Genomic DNA, 16,619 nt, shown 5'->3' with positions numbered 1-16,619 from the left:
GTTTCAAGATACTGGCTAATAATCATAGACACACACGTGTTTAACACACACACACATACATACACACACACACACACACACACACACACACACACAGAGTGTTTCTAATGCACAAACTAGTAGAAAGTTTTCAGACTGACAAACTTGTCACTGACACTGAATATGCAAAAATAAAGAGCAAAACAAACCCGAGTCCAACCACCTCGTTAATAGCTGAGGTCTTTATTTCAATTTGTATGTACAGTAAAAGTGCTGCTGAGAATCTGCAGCAACCAGACAAAACATAAATGTAATTCTCTCTCAACAATTAGCAGCTTAAGATCTATCAACTACAGTGTTAATGTTCACACGTTCACAAGTGTCATTTCTGAACTTTTCAATTCGTGCAAGTGAGTTTTTATTCTTACACACTTTGATAAACACGCTTACAGTCTAGTAGTCAATCCTACTGAGGGTATCACCTAGCATACATAACAGACAGAAGTGGTAAGTCTTAGAGCCACATTCAAAATCCTCAGTCTTGTTTGGGGTTAGAAACCATAATTTTGCCTTTGTGGATTTGTTGGTTATATTTGGTTTTGTTTTAGATGCATACCTTCCAAAGCTGAAAGGCAGCTCCTTACTAGAACTCACTCAGAATTCAGCATTTCATCTGACTGTACCTCAAAGGAATATGGAATTAGAAACAAAACCAAATGCAGTGAAAACCACATGAAAATATGCTCATTATTAGGTCATGGCTACCAGTATTTTTCTTGGTCTCAGATTTTTACCTCAGTAGGGTGGAGGGGGTACAGGGAGAAGAAGCTTTGCTCCAGTCACTAAAATGTAAAATTTAACCTACTTTTGCCTAAGGGGTCAGTGGAACATAAAGTCTTCTTTGCTAGGATGCACTGAGTGTATACCAAGGAATTGAAACTGGAGCAGACAGACGCGTCCTTCAATTATCATAAAAAGGTAAAATACTAGTCAGTCTACAACCTGAACAGAGTCACTCAAGTTACCACAGCCAGCCTCAGGCACCACCACTAGCAAGAAATCCAGGAATGCTTCATTTCAAAGGGAATGCACATAGTCTTTAAAAGAGAAGCAGCATTAAAACAAAGGGCATTTTCCACCCACAGAACAGTTGTTAAACCATTCGAGTGAGGTTATAGACGAGCTCTGAACAGACAAGGGGATCCAAAAACAGCCATAATGCAAAGAAACTCAAAGGTAATAGGTATGGCAGCAGAAAATGGGGAAGGGCATCAAAACAGATTCATAGTTATAAACAGCATTAAATGTGGACAACTTTTGGGCCTGGTGAACAATCAAGAGGCAAGAGAGCTAGAAGGCCATTATTGTACCCGATCAAGACTAAAGGTCCTTCCTAAAACAGTTTGAGAGAGGAGGATGGAAAGTTCGTACAGGCAAGTTTGGCTGGGAGCTCAGGGGTTTTCCAGAGGTGAAAACCTTCCTTTGACGGAAACCATTCCAAGGCTTATGGAACAATTTCAATTTATCTATCACAGTGACTTCCAGTGCCCACATAATTTAGTAGCCTCTACACAGTTTAGGGGACTCAAAGGTTCCATCTTAGAAAAACTGGAGGACTGTGGCTAGAATGTCTTTTCAATAGCTTTGTGGACTCTTTACTCTGAGCCTGAAGCTAAAGCAGAAAGGACAAACTGCTAGTTCTACAAGGTCGTGGTGTCCCTTGGCACTCCTGTCTACAGTCACTGCAATATTTTTAGACAAAGTTAACATTTTAAATACACAGGCTTGGAAACAATTTGTTTTTGGCCTGAACATGAATTGGTTCCAATAATTTTCCCTAAAAGAAAAATCACCCCTGTGATTAAAAAAACAAAACAAAACAAAAAACCAAAAAGATCCCAACCCTGGACCCTGCTGGGAAATAATTTTCAGAAGTCAATACAGCTAACAGGTGTGCAACAATCATCTGGGGATGGAATGAAGACTCGGGTTCCTGAGTTAAAATATCAAGATGATTATGGTAACAACACGCTGACTCTAGGAAGGCCAGCCTGGCAAAGCCACAGCCTCCTGTGGGCTGTCGTGTAAACCATGCTCTCAGACAGACAAGGCAGTGCTAATCTGGCTTCGAAGGAATTTCCCAGGATGGGGGAACAGGCAAAGCACGTTCTGCTACTACTTTGGGGGCACATCTTGTGCCCCTTGCTCATCACTTGGTTGCACAGAGTGCTGAGGCCAAGAGGAAACTACATTTTGGGATTCAATACTACAAATATGAAAAGATTAGCCAAGCTTTCTAGATAAGCTCTGAAAGCCCAAATTCTACCCTTCCTTCTAGGATGGGGAAGAAGTCTCAGTCCATTTTTCTACACTGTCTCTAGAAGTCCACTGAGCATAGTTATGTTAACAAGTCAGTCTATATAAATAAGAAGCTGACAACATTTTACACCCTTAACTTAGGTCCCCCTACCTGGCATCTCCTTCTTTGCTCTTTAGGGAGAATCACCTTTAGTTGATTCTCTCAGGCAGACAAAATAAAGCTTTGGAATTAAGGATGCAGGGGCCAAGATGCACACAAGAATATTCAAAATCACTTTGGTTTCAGTAATAGGGGGTGTTAAAAAAATAAATTAAGGAAACAAAAGAAATTATTGAGGACTCTCATAATACAGTCTCAATTTTTTCCTCAAGACAACCCTAATCCAACGTCACTGAATGAACATTTGTTGCGGTAAAAATTCTCTACCCTATCATGCTGGTTTCTGGAAACTGCTTCTCCCTGCACACCCCTTTCCTCTCCAACCAAGCCAAGCCCACGAAGTAAGTGGTGTGTGTGTGTGTGTGTGTGTGTGTGTGTGTGTGTGTGTGTGTCGGGGGGGGGGGCAGCAAACACCAAAAAGCAGCAGCAGCCAGAAGACGAGTTTAAGCTGCATCACAAAACAAGGGCATCAGAGGGCAGCATTTAAAGCCAGTCTTCCTTTACTCAAACTGTTTCAATACAAGAGGGAGCAGCAGCACACTTAAATATCCACACATTTCTTCATTTAAAAACATCACTTCTTTATTTCAAAGAAAAAATAAAAGACCCTCCCGACCGTTTCCAAAAAAACCCAATAATAATAACAACAATAATAAAAATCCTATTAGAAACCATAAGGAAGCACTGAGAGTTTGTATTACATTCTTCAAGTATGCTGTTCGGATTTTCTGTTTTTTATTTTATTTTAATTGGTGACTAAACACATTTTAAAAAAACCCTTAAAAGTGCGGCCCTGGGATTTTGCTTAAAGTTAAGTATTTGAAGGGCTACTTCAAAATACTGTAGTAGGACTGTGCAGTGATCCTTTGGGGCATGATGCTCTCACTTTTGTATCCTAGCAAAGGTTAAGGGACCAGGTTCAAAAGCGATCATACTTCCAGCATTAGCGTGAGTGGCTCACTTGGGTGAGAAAGCCAGGGAGATCCATGTGTTCTTCCACAGACAAGAAAAATCCACCCTGAATCCAAAAATTCAGACATGGAATGTGGTAGGATTTCACAGTAAAGTTAGTCTGGGAGGGGGAGAGGTGGTGAGCCCAGACAAGGCAGGGTGTTAGGTTTAACTGGTTTTCCTAATCAGGTTTTCACATCTTTTTAGTGGGTTTTAGTGCAGTCCTTCAAGCCACAATTTAGATGCCCTTCAGTGTGCTCCAGATTGTTGGTTCATGTTAAAGAACTGTTTGAAGATTTGCATCCCAAGGAAAATCATGCTACATAAAAATGATCCAAGATTTTTGCCCAAAAAACTTCTTGGATAAAATCTAAAAAATACTATTGCAATTGTGTCTCTTGAAGAAAAAAAACATTATTCTAAATGTAAACAGATTCACTCAACTCTTTTGTCGTTTTAGAAAACTTCAGAGTGGGTAAGTTGCTGTCTAATTCTTCGCTGCATGCACTCGCCAGAGGGTAGGGGAGCACTGCCTTCTTTTGCCAGTATCATCTGGGGGAGGAGAAGAACCGATCCACATAGCTGAAGAGGGCATCCCAGTGCTTCCAGAGAAAGGCAATGAAAACCACAAGGAATAAAGTGCTGAACGTCCTGTTGCGAGTCTTCATAAGAGGAACCACACAGTTGGCTACTGTGGAGACAAAGACCAAAAGAACTGCCATGACAGCCAGAAGAATGTTGATGAGTTTGCCCAGAAGGTTCCGGGCAGTGGCATTCTCCAGCCCTTCCAGCTGTACCACCTGCTGCTGCTGCTGCTGCAGTTCCATCTTGGAGATGCGGGTCTGGCACGCCTCCAGGGCCTCCTGTGGGCCAGAACAGGGAATAGTTAAGCCTTTTGCTCACAAGTAATCTGAACAGCTGGCTTGCTCCTGGGGCAAGCTAGATGCATCTTGAGCTATGCCAATGATTTAAAATACACCAGAGAGTGACCACAGCATCATGGTGGAATGAGAAGACTCCTTTGTTTCTCCCCTTAAATTTGTAAGTCAGACAACTATGACTCAGCAAAGGACCCCCTACTCAACACACAAACATGCCAAAAGATCACTGCATCAGAACATCTGAAAAGCCCAGCAAAGAAGGCTGAGAAGACCAGGGCAATGCAGAGGTGCTGACAGCTGTTGCTGGCAGTTGGGTGCAGTTACAACATCATGAACTTGCCTCCCTTGCCCCATCCAACCCAACAGAGCCAGGTAGAGAAAACTGAGATATCTTAAACAGTATGTCAGGGCTGCAAAATTATGAATGTCCCCTCTTCCCTATCTTAGCAGAGACTAGTAGAGGCACTGGAGACACCCCCTAAACTAGGAGGACCAGTGGCTACTAGTAAAAAGGAGGTAGCTCTGGGAGCTCACAAAAAACAATTGTCCACTACACATCATATACCCCTACCAAAGTGGTGGTATCTTTTAACCAAGGCAAGCTGGTCCCAGAGGGACACCCACCATTCTAGTGGGTACACAGCATTCTTCTTAACTGAAGTGATGCCACTTTACCATGGTCCCAGAGGTGCAAATAGTGCTGGTAAGAGAAAAGAAAACCTTGTGCTATAACACCACCTATTCAAAAAACGATAGCACCCAAACTATTAAGCTGCTGAATTGTTGAGAGCAAAACAGTAAACATGAAAAGAGCTCACTACCTCATATGCGCAGGTAGAGAAATAATCCATCAAATATCACAAATCACCAACGTAATATAGGAGCACAGAAAGAAAATGTAAAGGTTCCCAGAAACCAAACTGAAAGTCACAGAAAACTGTGACTTAAATGACACAGAATTTGGCCCTGGCCGGTTGGCTCAGTGGTAGAGCATCGGTCTGGCGTGCAAAAGTCCTGGGTTCGATTCCCAGCCAGGGCACACAGGAGAGGCGCCCATCTGCTTCTCCACCCCTCCCCCTCTCCTTTCTCTCTGTCTCTCTCTTCCCCTCCCACAGCTAAGGCTCCATTGGAGCAAAGATGGCCTGGGTGCTGGGGATGGCTCTGTGGCCTCTGCCTCAGGCGCTAGAGTGGCTCTGGTCGCAACATAGTGACGCCCAGGATGGGCAGAGCATCGCCCCCTGGTGGGCAGAGCATCGCCCCTGGTGGGCGTGCCGGGTGGATCCCGGTCGGGCGCATGCTGGAGTCTGTCTGTCTCTCCCGTTTCCAGCTTCAGAAAAATACAAAAAAAAAAAAAAAAAAAAAAAAAGACACAGAATTTAAAGTTGCAGTTATGAAAAAGCTCAATGAGGTAGCAAGAGAACTCAGAAAGGTAGGTCAATGAATCTCAGGTAGAAAATGAATGAACAGCCTGACCAGGTAGTGGCGCAGTGGATAGAGCATCGGACTGGGATGTGGAGGACCCAAGTTCGAAACCCTGAGGTTGCCAGCTTGAGCGCAGGCTCGCTGGCTTGAGCAAGGGGTCATTTGGTTTGCTGAAGCCTCCCCCCCCCCCCAGTCAAGGCACATATGAGAAAGCAATCAATGAACAACTAAGGTGCTGCAGTGAAGCACTGATGCTTCTCATCTCTCTCCCTTCCTGTCTGTCTGTCCCTATCTGTCCCTCTCTCTGTCATAAAAAAAAAAAAGAATGAACAAAAGGAGTACTTTATCAAAGAGACTGGAACTTTGAAAAGGAACCAAATAAAATTGCGGAGCTGAAGAACTCAATAAATGAGATGAGGAATGCATTAGAGAGCCCTGGAAACAGAGCAGACCAGGTGGAAGAGAGTATTAGCAAGGTCAAAGACAGAAACCTAGACATTTCCCAAAAGAAAGGAGAACTAAGGAGAAAGAAAAGCAAGTAAGCAAGCAAGCAAGCTCTACAAGAATTATCTAACTCCATTAAGAAGAGCAAGATAGGGCCCTGGACGATTGGCTCAGTGGTAGAGTGTTGGCCCAGCGTGTGGATATCCTGGGTTTGATTCCTGGCCAGGGCACACAGGAGAAACACCCATCTGCTTCTCCACCCTTCTCTCTCTCCTTTCTCTCTATCTCTCTCTTCCCCTCCCACAGCCAAGGTTCCACTGGAGCAAAGTTGGCCTGGGCACTGAGAATGGCTCCATGGCCTCCGCCTCAGGTGCTAGAATGGCTTTGGTTGCAACAGAGTGATGCTCCAGATGGGTATAGCATCGCCCCCTAGTGGGCATGCCAGGTGGATTCCAGTCACGCACATGAAGAAGTCTGTCTCTCTGCCTCCCTCCCCACTTCTCACTTCAGAAAAATACAAAATAAATAAATAAATAAATAAATAAATAAGCAAGATAGGTATAATAGGTATACTAACCAGAAGGAGAAGTGAGGAAGGCAGAAACAGAGACTATTCAAACAAATAATCAATGAAAATTTCCCAAACCTGTGGAAACAGACCCTCAAATTCAAGAAGTTAATAGAATACTTAATTACCTCAATGCAAAAAAAACTTCTCCAAGACATTATTATATATAGTAAGCTGTCAAAAGCTAATGACAAAGAAAGAATTTGTAAGGCAGTCAGGGGAAAAGTCTAACCTACAAAGGAAACCCATTAGATCATCATCAGATTTTTCAGCAGAAATTCTACAAGCCAGAAGAGAGTGAAATGAAATATTCAAAATACTGAAAGAAATAATCAGCCAAGAATAAAATATCCAGCAAAGTTACCCATTAAATATGAAGGAGTAATAAAAACTTTCTCAAACAAAAGCTGAGGGAACCACCATAAGACCTGCATTGTAGGCCCTGGCCGGTTGGCTCAGTGGTAGAGCGTCGGCCTGGCGTGCAGAAGTCCCGGGTTTAATTCCTGGCCAGGGCACACAGGAGAAGCGCCCATCTGCTTCTCCACCCCTCCCCCTCTCCTTCCTCTCTGTCTCTCTCTTCCCCTCCCGCAGCCGAGGCTCCATTGGAGCAAAGATGGCCCGGGCGCTGGGGATGGCTCCTTGGCCTCTGCCCCAGGTGCTAGAGTGGCTCTGGTCACGGCAGAGCGATGGCTCCGGAGGGGCAGATCATCGCCCCCTGGTGGGCAGAGCGTCACCCCCTGGTGGGCGTGCCGGGTGGATCCCAGTCGGGCGCATGAGGGAGTCTGTCTGACTGTCTCTCCCCGTTTCTAGCTTCGGAAAAATACAAAAAAAAAAAAAAAAAAAAAAGACCTGCATTGTAAGAAATGTATAAAGGAGCTCTACTACCTGAAACAAAAAAGACAAAAGTATATAAAACTTTGAATAAGATAGAAGCAGAAATTGCAACTCTATTTCAGAATAGGGTATTAAACACTTAATTATAGCATAAAGGTTAAAGGAGAAAAAGAGCACTTAAAAAAGACTATCTTCACAAAAACATAAAAGGGAGGAGGAAAAGAACTAAACTTACATAAATGAACAGAGATAAGATGCAGTAAGAAAAAGGACTACTATATGTATGATACCTTTTTTTACATAAACCTAATAGTAACCACACATACAAAAATATCTAGAGCTGAGACATGCAATATAAAAAAAAGAAACAGAAGAAAAAAATTATAGAAAACCACCAAACTAAAGCAACAGACAGAAACACAAGGAAAAAGAAATAATAGAGAGACAGAATCTGAAACCAAAAGATAAAATGGCTGTAGTAAGTCTTCATATATCAATAATCACCCAAAATGTAAATAGAACTTGCCAATCAAAAGGCACAGAGTAGCAGGGTGGATTAAAAAACAAGACCCAACTATATGTTGTCTCAGAAGACCATCTCAGCTACAAAGACAAACATAGGCTTAAAATGAAGGGGTGGAAGATGATACTCTAAGCCAGTGGCTCTCAAAGTGTGTGCCCTAGAAGATTTCAGGTGTGCCTTATGGTATTCCAAAGAAATATGTGCCTGTTGGGGACCAAAAAACCAACAGGATTTTTGGAGTTTAGATTTTTGGGGGGACAGAGGTGTGGGAAATTGGCTGTAAACTGACAGTCTGCCCAACCCCCCACCTCACTTGCCTGATTAGGTTGAAAAGGCTGTTAAGCTGTGGTGCTGGATTGTTTACACTACTTCCCATGTTCCCTGGAAAGAGTAGAGGCAAGTTTCTTCTATCCTTTGTTTGGTGTAAAGTTAAGGTAATATGTATGGTGGGGGTTTTCTGCACTCAACACAACTAAAAGTAAAAAGAGAGGAATCTTCAATGTATTGACAAGGAAATGAGTTTGCCTTTCAAATATATATGCCCAAACACTGAAGAAATCGCTAAGACACATCAGGCTCATGTTTCTCATAAACACAAGAATGAGAAAACTTAACACATTTGTGCCAGGACCTGCCAAACTTACTAAATCTTATTAAGAATGTATCTATATATATAAAAAGATAACTTTTTTGTCATTTTTTAATTTTTAACCCCTCTTTTTTATGAATTCTAAAAAGCATAACTCAAAAAATGTAACATAAAAATGTTTTTTAATGTCAGAATTTAATTTTGTCATATTTATTTCATTTAATTACCATAAAAGCACGCTTGGACTTTATATATTTTTTCTTTAATATTTGACTTAATTATTTAACATATTTCGCAGAAATCTGTATAGTGCACCTACAATTCTTTGTAGAATTTTAAATGCGCCCCGACTTCAAAAAGTTTGAGAAGCACTGCTCTAAGCAAATGGCATCCAGAGAAAAGTAGAGGCAGCCATACTTATATCAGACAAAAGAGATTTCAAGATAAGAAAGGTAAAGGCCCTGGCTGGTTAGCTCAGTTGGTTAAGAGCATCACCCTGAAACAAAAGGGTTACAGGTTCAATCCTGGCCAGGGCACACTCGGTAAGCAACCAATGAATGTACAACTGAGTGGAACAACAGATAAATGTTTCCTTTCCCACTCCTCTCTCTCTCCCTTACTCTCTCTGTATCTAAAAAATTAAGCCCTGGCCAGATAGCTCCAGATAGCTCAGTTGGTTGGAGCATCTTTCTAGAGTGTTGAGGTTGCCAGTTTGATTCCCCAGTCAGGGTACATATGAGAGCAGCTCGATGTTCCCCCCCCCCTTCTCTCTCTCTAAAGAAAGAAAGGAAAAGAAAGGTAAAAAAGAGACAAACATTTTATAATGATAAAAGGGACAATTCACCAGGAAGACATAACACTTATCAATATACATGCACCCAACTTGGAAGCACCAAAATATATCAGCAATTATTAACAGACCTAAAGGGAGAAACTGACAAAAAAAACAATTATAGTAGGATATCTGAATACCCCATTAACAGCAACGGGTAGAACATCCAAAAAGAAAGTCAACAAGAAAATATCCACCTTAAATGATGCATTAGCAGAACATATTTGATATTTATAGAACTTTCCATTCCAAAATGACAGAATATACATTCTTCTCTAGTGCACACAAAACATTCTCAAGGTTAGATCATGCTGGAGCACAAAACTAGTCTCAATAAATTTAAGAACACAGAATCATACCAACTATAATATCTGACCACAGTGGTATGAAACTGGAAATTAAATACAAGAAGAAAGCTGGTAAAAACATGAATGTATGGATATAAAACAACATGCTACTGAACAACTATTTGGTCAAAAAAGAGTAAGAGATCAAAAGATACATAGAGACAAATGAAAATAAAAATACAACATACCAAAATTTTGGGGATGCAGCAAAAGCAGTAATAGAAGAGAAGTTTAGGTCCTGGGCGGTTGGCTCAGTGGTAGAGTGTCAGCCTGGCGTGCAGGAGTCCCGGGTTCGATTCCCGGCCAGGGCACACAGAAGAAGTGCCCATCTGCTTCTCCACCCCTCCCTCTCTGTCTCTTTCTTCCCTTCCTACAGCCAAGGCCCCATTGGAGCAGGGTTGACCCGGGCACTGAGGATGGCTCCATGGCCTCTGCCTCAGGCGCTAGAATGGCCCTGGTTGCAACGGAGCAATGCCCTAGATGGGCAGAGCATCACCCCATGGTGGGAGTGCCGGGCAGATCCTGGTTGGGCGCATGCGGGAGTCTGACTGCCTCCCCATTTCCAACTTCAGAAAAATACAAAAAAAAAAAAAAAAAAAAAAAAAAGAAGAGAAGTTTAGAACATTACTGGCCTATCTCAAGAAACAAGAAAAATCTCAAATAAACCATCTAACATTACACCTTAAAGAACCAAAAAAAAGAACAAAGGAAGCCCAAAGTCAGAAAGAAGAAAGTAATAAAAATTAGAGTGGAAATAAATGAAATACAGAACAAAAGGCAATAAAAGAAATTAATGAAGCAAAGAGCTGGTTATTTGAAAAGACCCAAATAAATAAAATCAGAAATGAAAGAGGAGTTACTATGGACACCAGAGAAATACAAAGGATTATACAAGAATACTATTAACTACAATAAACTACCAAAATTCATAGAAATAGATAATCTTCCTAGATTGAGACATGAAAAATTGAAAAACCTAAACACTAGTAAGGAAATTGAAACTGTCATAAAAACTTCCCTGAAAAACAAAAGTCCAGGACCAGATGGTTTCACTGGTAAATTCCACCAAACATTCAAAGAAGATTTAATACCTATAATTCTCACTCTTCCAAAAAACTGAAAGGAGGGAATACTTTCTAACTCATTTTATAAAGCCAACATTATTACCCTGATGACAAAACCAGGCAAGAACAACACAAAAAAATATAATTACAGGCCAATATTTCTGATGAACATAGATGCAAAAATCCTGAACAAAATACGTACTCGCAAATGGAATAAATGATATATTAAAAATATAATACATCACAATCAAGTGGGGTTCATTCCAGGGATACAAGGATGGTTCAATGTATGCATATGACAAGATACAACATCCATTTATGATAAAACATTTAATACAACAGGGACAGAAGAAAAGTACCTTAATAAAATAAAGGCCATATAAAACAAATTCTCAGCTAATATGATACTCAATGGTGAGTTTTCCTCTAAGATTAGAAACAAGACAAGGATGCCCACTCTCATCAGTGCTATTCAACATAGTACTAGAAATCCTTGCTAGAGTAATCAAGCAAGAGAAAAAATAAAAGGCATCCAAATTGGGAATGAAGAAGTAAAACTGTCATTATTTGCAAATGACATAATTTTCTACATAAAAAATCCTAAAGATGTCAGGAAAACTATGAAAAACAATAAATACAGTAAAGTTGCAGGGTACAAAATCAACATACAAAATCTGTTACACTCCTATACACTAACCATGAAGTGTCAGAAAGAGAAATGAAGAAAAAATAACCCCTTTACAATCACAACAAAGGATAAAGTATTTAAGAATAAACTTATCAAAAGAAGTGAAGGCCCTGTACACTGAAAACTGTAAGACATTGTTGAAAGAAACTGAAAAAGACAAAGAAATGGAAAGATATTCTGTGTTTATGGATTATAAGAATTAACAGTTAAAATGACTGTATTACCTACCGCAATACATAGATCTAATGCAATCCCTATCAAAACTCCGATAGCATTTTTCACAGAAACAGAAAACAAAAACAAAATCTTCAAATTTGTATGGAATCACAAAAGACCCCAAATAGCCAAATCAATCCTGAGGAAAAAAAAGAACAAAGCTACAGGTATCATACTACCTGACTTCAAACTATACAAAACTATAGTAATCAAAACAATAAGGTACTGGCAGAGAAAGACACACAGACCAATGGAACAGAATTGAGAGCTCAGAGATAAACTCATATATACATGGGCAACTGATTTTCAACAAAGGAGCCAAAAACATACAATGGAGAAAGTCTTCAATAAATAGTAAGGGAAAACTAGAAAGTCACATGCAAAGAATGAAACTAGACTGCTTCCTGACATCATGCATTCAAATGATCCAGTAGATTAAAGGCTTGAATATAAGACCTGGAACAATAAGAGACATGGAAGAAAACAGACACAAAACTTTAAGACCTTAAAGTTCAGAGGGATGTTTGTGAACTTGACACCAAAGGCAAGGGAAGTAAAAGCAAAAATAAATGAACAGGAAGGACTACATCAAACTAAAAAGCTCTGCATAGCAAAAGAAATATCAACAAAACAAAATGGCAATGGACCAAATGGAAGAAGATATTTGCAAACTATACCTCTGAGAAGGGGATAAAAATCCAAAAAAAAATGGGCAGAGGACCTGAATAGGTTGAACTCTGTAAACAGATGACCCACAGATAACATGAAAAAATGCTCAACATTACTAACTATAAGGGAAATGCAAATCAAAACTACAGTGAGGTACCAGCACACACCCATGTGAACAGTTATTATCAATAAGACAAGAAAGAAATGTTGAAAAGGATGTGGAGAAAAGGGAACTCTCATATACTGCTGGTAGGAATATAGATTGGTACAGCCACTATGGAATACAGTATAGAAATTCCTCAAAAAAAATCAAGAATAGAGCTACCATACAACCCAACAATCCCTCTTTTGGTTATCTACCCCCAAAATTTGAAAACAATTCATAAAGATATATAGACACCTATGTTCACTACAGCATTATTTACAGTATCCAAGAAATGCAAACAACACAAGTGTCTGACAGATGATTAAATAAAGATGTGGTATAGATACACAATGGGCTACTACTAAGTCATAAAAAGATGAAATGTTGACATTTATGATAAGAAGGATGGATCTCGAGAGTTTTGTGCTAAGTGAAATAAGTCAGACAGAAAAGAACAGAACCATACATATGATTTCATTCATAAGTGAGATATAAAACAAAAAGCATCAAATGAACAAACTAAATAAACAACAACAACAAAAAAACAAACTAAAAAATACAGAAAACAAAATGGTGGTTACCAGAGAACGAGGGGTTTGGGGGAGGACGAAGAGGGTAAAGGTGGTCAAATACAAGGTAACAGAAGGAGATTAGACTAGTATTCACCTAAACTGTCTCCTATGCACTCCTATGGGATGGCTCACAAGAAGCAGTGGCCACAATTAGATTTGGTCAAACATTTTACTGACTGAAAAGATCTCAAATATATAATTTTGTTTCTCTTTTTCATTGAAAAATTATTGATTTAAGTTAAATAAGACATACCTACTGTTGCCTGACCTGTGGTGGCACAGTGAATAAGGCATCAACCCGGAATGCTGAAGTTGCTGGTTTGAAGCCCCATGCTTGCCCAGTCAAGAAACATATGAGAAGCAACTATGAGTTGATGCTTCCTGCTCCTCCCTCTTGCCTTTCTTTTCCCCCTTCTCTCTCTAAAATCAATAAATAAAATCTTAAAAAAAATTTTTTTCAAATAGGACACATACTCTCTTTTGATATTTTGCTCAATTCCTACCACTGTCCTTAAAAGTAAAACTCAATTTACTTTGTATTCATCCTTTCACCTATGTTTAAGTGTATGCATATGTGTGCCTAGGCCAATGTATGGAATTATTTTTTGATATTTGATAATTATTCTATCTTAATATAGGAACTGGTCCACAACTTGCCTTTTTCACTCAACAGTGAGTCTTGGTGATCTCTTTATGTCAATATGTAGAGATCTACCTCATTCTTTTTAATTGCTACATAGTAATTTCTTAGTATAAATATGTCACAGTTTATTCAGCCAGTTCCTCTTGAAAATATCTAGGTTATTTCCAATGTTATAACAATGAAGATCGGAACATCCTTTGGACATCATTGTACATACTACCTGGTGTTTTTTTAAGTCAAGTAAATCCCTGACATCAGTGAAAAGGGCTTTCTGCTCTGTCTTTTAAGTATACTCCCCCTTTTTAAGTTTGAACTTTGTAAAAAGGACACTATGCTCAAATATTAGACCAAATATATCAGCTCTCCTTAAGGCCATGACCTTCACTCATGAGTTTTTATGAAATTTACTATAAAACTCAGAGGACTGAACCTATTTCCTTAGCTATGGTCAGATATCTTCAAAAGTTCAGCAGTGGTGAAACTGGGATTTTTGGTCTTGGTTTCAATGGGTCCTGACTTCCTAGGATTTGAAGTGAGAAGCCAGCGACTTCAGATTGAAATTGAAGCTAGCTGGAGAATGAACAGACCACAGATACTTCCAATGTCCACTATGATCTTGAGGAGAAAAACAACTAAGAAATAAACAGAATTCCAGGGGCCTGGTGAAGATGGCAGTGAGGCAAATAATATATAGACAGTCTCTTGATTCTTTTATTCTACTATAATACAAGTTTCCTGACCTTCTCTAAAACTAATTTTGAAATGCCTTCACATGAAACTACCAACTAACTACTCTCTTTGACATACCTCCCAAATGAGATGAGCAATAGTTAAATATTCTATTTTCCCACAGAATAAACTAAAGGGCTACTACTAGCCTTTAACATTGCTGCCATGTGCATTCCTGCAAACTGCCTGACAATGTGTCTGTAAAAGGTTTGGACTTGGCAGCTAGGACAAAAGCCCATTTTGCAGCTAGGACAAAAGCCCTGAAGAAGACAGGCAAGATGGCCATGAGACTTGTTAGAGCAGCTCTAGAAGCAGTAACCAACAGATGCAATGCATGTGGTTTTCCACAGACTGAAACTACTGTGATCCTAAAAAACATTTCCCAAGAACCCAAGTAAACATACACCTCCCAAATAGTATAAATTTTTGAGAAATATATCTCATTTGAAGAGGTGTATTACATTGGGTATTAGCTTCTTTTGATACTCTATCCTCCCCATCCTTTTTCCCCTAAACTTCTTTTTACCGTGGTAAAATACATATAACATAAAATTTAGCATTTTAAAGTGTACAATTCAATGACATTTAGTAAGTTCACAATGTTGTGCAACTATCACTACAATAAAAATTCCAGAACATTTTCATCATCCTAAAAAGAACCGACCCCCTACTTCTTAGCTATCACTCCCTACTCCCCTTTCCCACAGCCCCTGACACCACTAATCTACTTTCTGTCTGGATTGCTCTATTCTGGACATTTCATATAAATGGAATCATAATGTGTGGTCTTTTGTGACCGGTTTCTTTTCACTGAACACAATGTTATTCAGATTCATCCATGCTGTAAAATATATCAGTACTTCATTCTTTATCCTTCTTTTTATTGTAGTAAAATACACAAAACAAAATTTATCATTTTAACCATTTTCATATGTACAGTTCTATGGTATTAAATATATTTATATTGCTGTGCAAAATCTCCACAATCCATCTTGTAGTTCTTTTCATCTTGTAAAACTGAAACACTGTACCTATTAAACAATTCTCCCAAGTTCCCCTGACCACTAGGCCTTGGCAACACCATTCTACTTTCTTTAAATCTTTTGCTTTTACACCTGGATCCTTTATTCTAACCTGGATGTCCCGGGCCCGTTCATAGGACTGGTATGCAATTTTCTCTTCCATGCTGGCCAATTCCTGCTTTAAGTTCAAGATTTCATTCTGGTGGAGCTCTGTTAGGTCATTTAGTTGTTCTTCTAACCGTTCACATCTAAGAAAGGGGAAGGGGGAAAGTTAAGATTTTAGGCATTCTGTATTATTTTTCTTGGTACTGTTCACATCCAATTCCCCAAATTCATTCTGCAAAGGAAGAAAATAAAAGCACAAAGAAATTGAGTGGCCTAGAGTAATAGGGAATGCTAGTGGGTACAGCATGTTCCTGGAATGGACAGCTTATCACAAGGCCATTACACAGCAGCAACATAGCTCTTCCACATTCTTCTTCACCCACAGTATTTGCAGCAATGCTAGCAGCCCTGGTTAGCTCTGAGCATACCTATAGTAAATGAGGCAGTTCTTCTTCTGTTCTGAGCAGCATATGGGAGAGGCAAAAACTAGAGTACAATTAAGCAGGTCTCATCAAAAGATAAAGAGCACATAAACTGAAACTGACCAAGCAGTCACCAGTAGCTTATTCTGACATTGGACAGGTCACGTATCTGGATGTTCATGATCCAGAGTTCATTGTTTCCATGGCCAAGCACAGTATCTGGGACATCTCAGTTAACAAATATTTACTGAAAGCCTGCTGTGTGCCAGGTATGTTCAAAGTACTGTACTGGGAATGCTATGGTAAGCAAGATAGAAACCCTGCCCTTAGGAGTTTACATTCTAAAGTGGGAGATGGCAGTGTGGGGAGGCAGAAAAAACAAGATGATTGCAGTTATGGATAAGTAAACCAAATAAAATCATTAGAGGTATACAACAGAGTGCCTAGTTAAGCTGGAATAGTCAGGGAAGGCCTCTTCCCTGTTCAACACTCTTG

The 16,619-nt window shown here is 39.7% G+C and overlaps 1 protein-coding gene across 8 annotated transcripts in view; it reads right to left on the bottom strand.

Moving 5' to 3' along the window:
- Positions 1–1,793: 1,793 nt before the first annotated feature.
- The window catches only part of TMCC1 (transmembrane and coiled-coil domain family 1), a 265,968-nt gene continuing 251,142 nt past the window's right edge, over positions 1,794–16,619 (bottom strand). For all 8 annotated transcript variants that reach the window (XM_066351879.1, XM_066351878.1, XM_066351884.1 and 5 more), the window contains 2 exons: positions 15,710–15,845; positions 1,794–4,272 (listed from right to left, as the gene is read on the bottom strand). In XM_066351879.1, coding sequence (XP_066207976.1) covers positions 3,958–4,272; positions 15,710–15,845 — 451 coding nt within the window. In that variant the 3' untranslated portion in view covers positions 1,794–3,957. The remainder of the gene's footprint in view (positions 4,273–15,709; positions 15,846–16,619) is intronic.

This window comes from Saccopteryx leptura, chromosome 10, assembly GCF_036850995.1.
Source record: "Saccopteryx leptura isolate mSacLep1 chromosome 10, mSacLep1_pri_phased_curated, whole genome shotgun sequence".
Taxonomy (NCBI): domain Eukaryota; kingdom Metazoa; phylum Chordata; class Mammalia; order Chiroptera; family Emballonuridae; genus Saccopteryx; species Saccopteryx leptura.
Note: the sequence above shows the minus strand (reverse complement) of the source record. Positions and strands in the feature narration are given on the sequence as shown.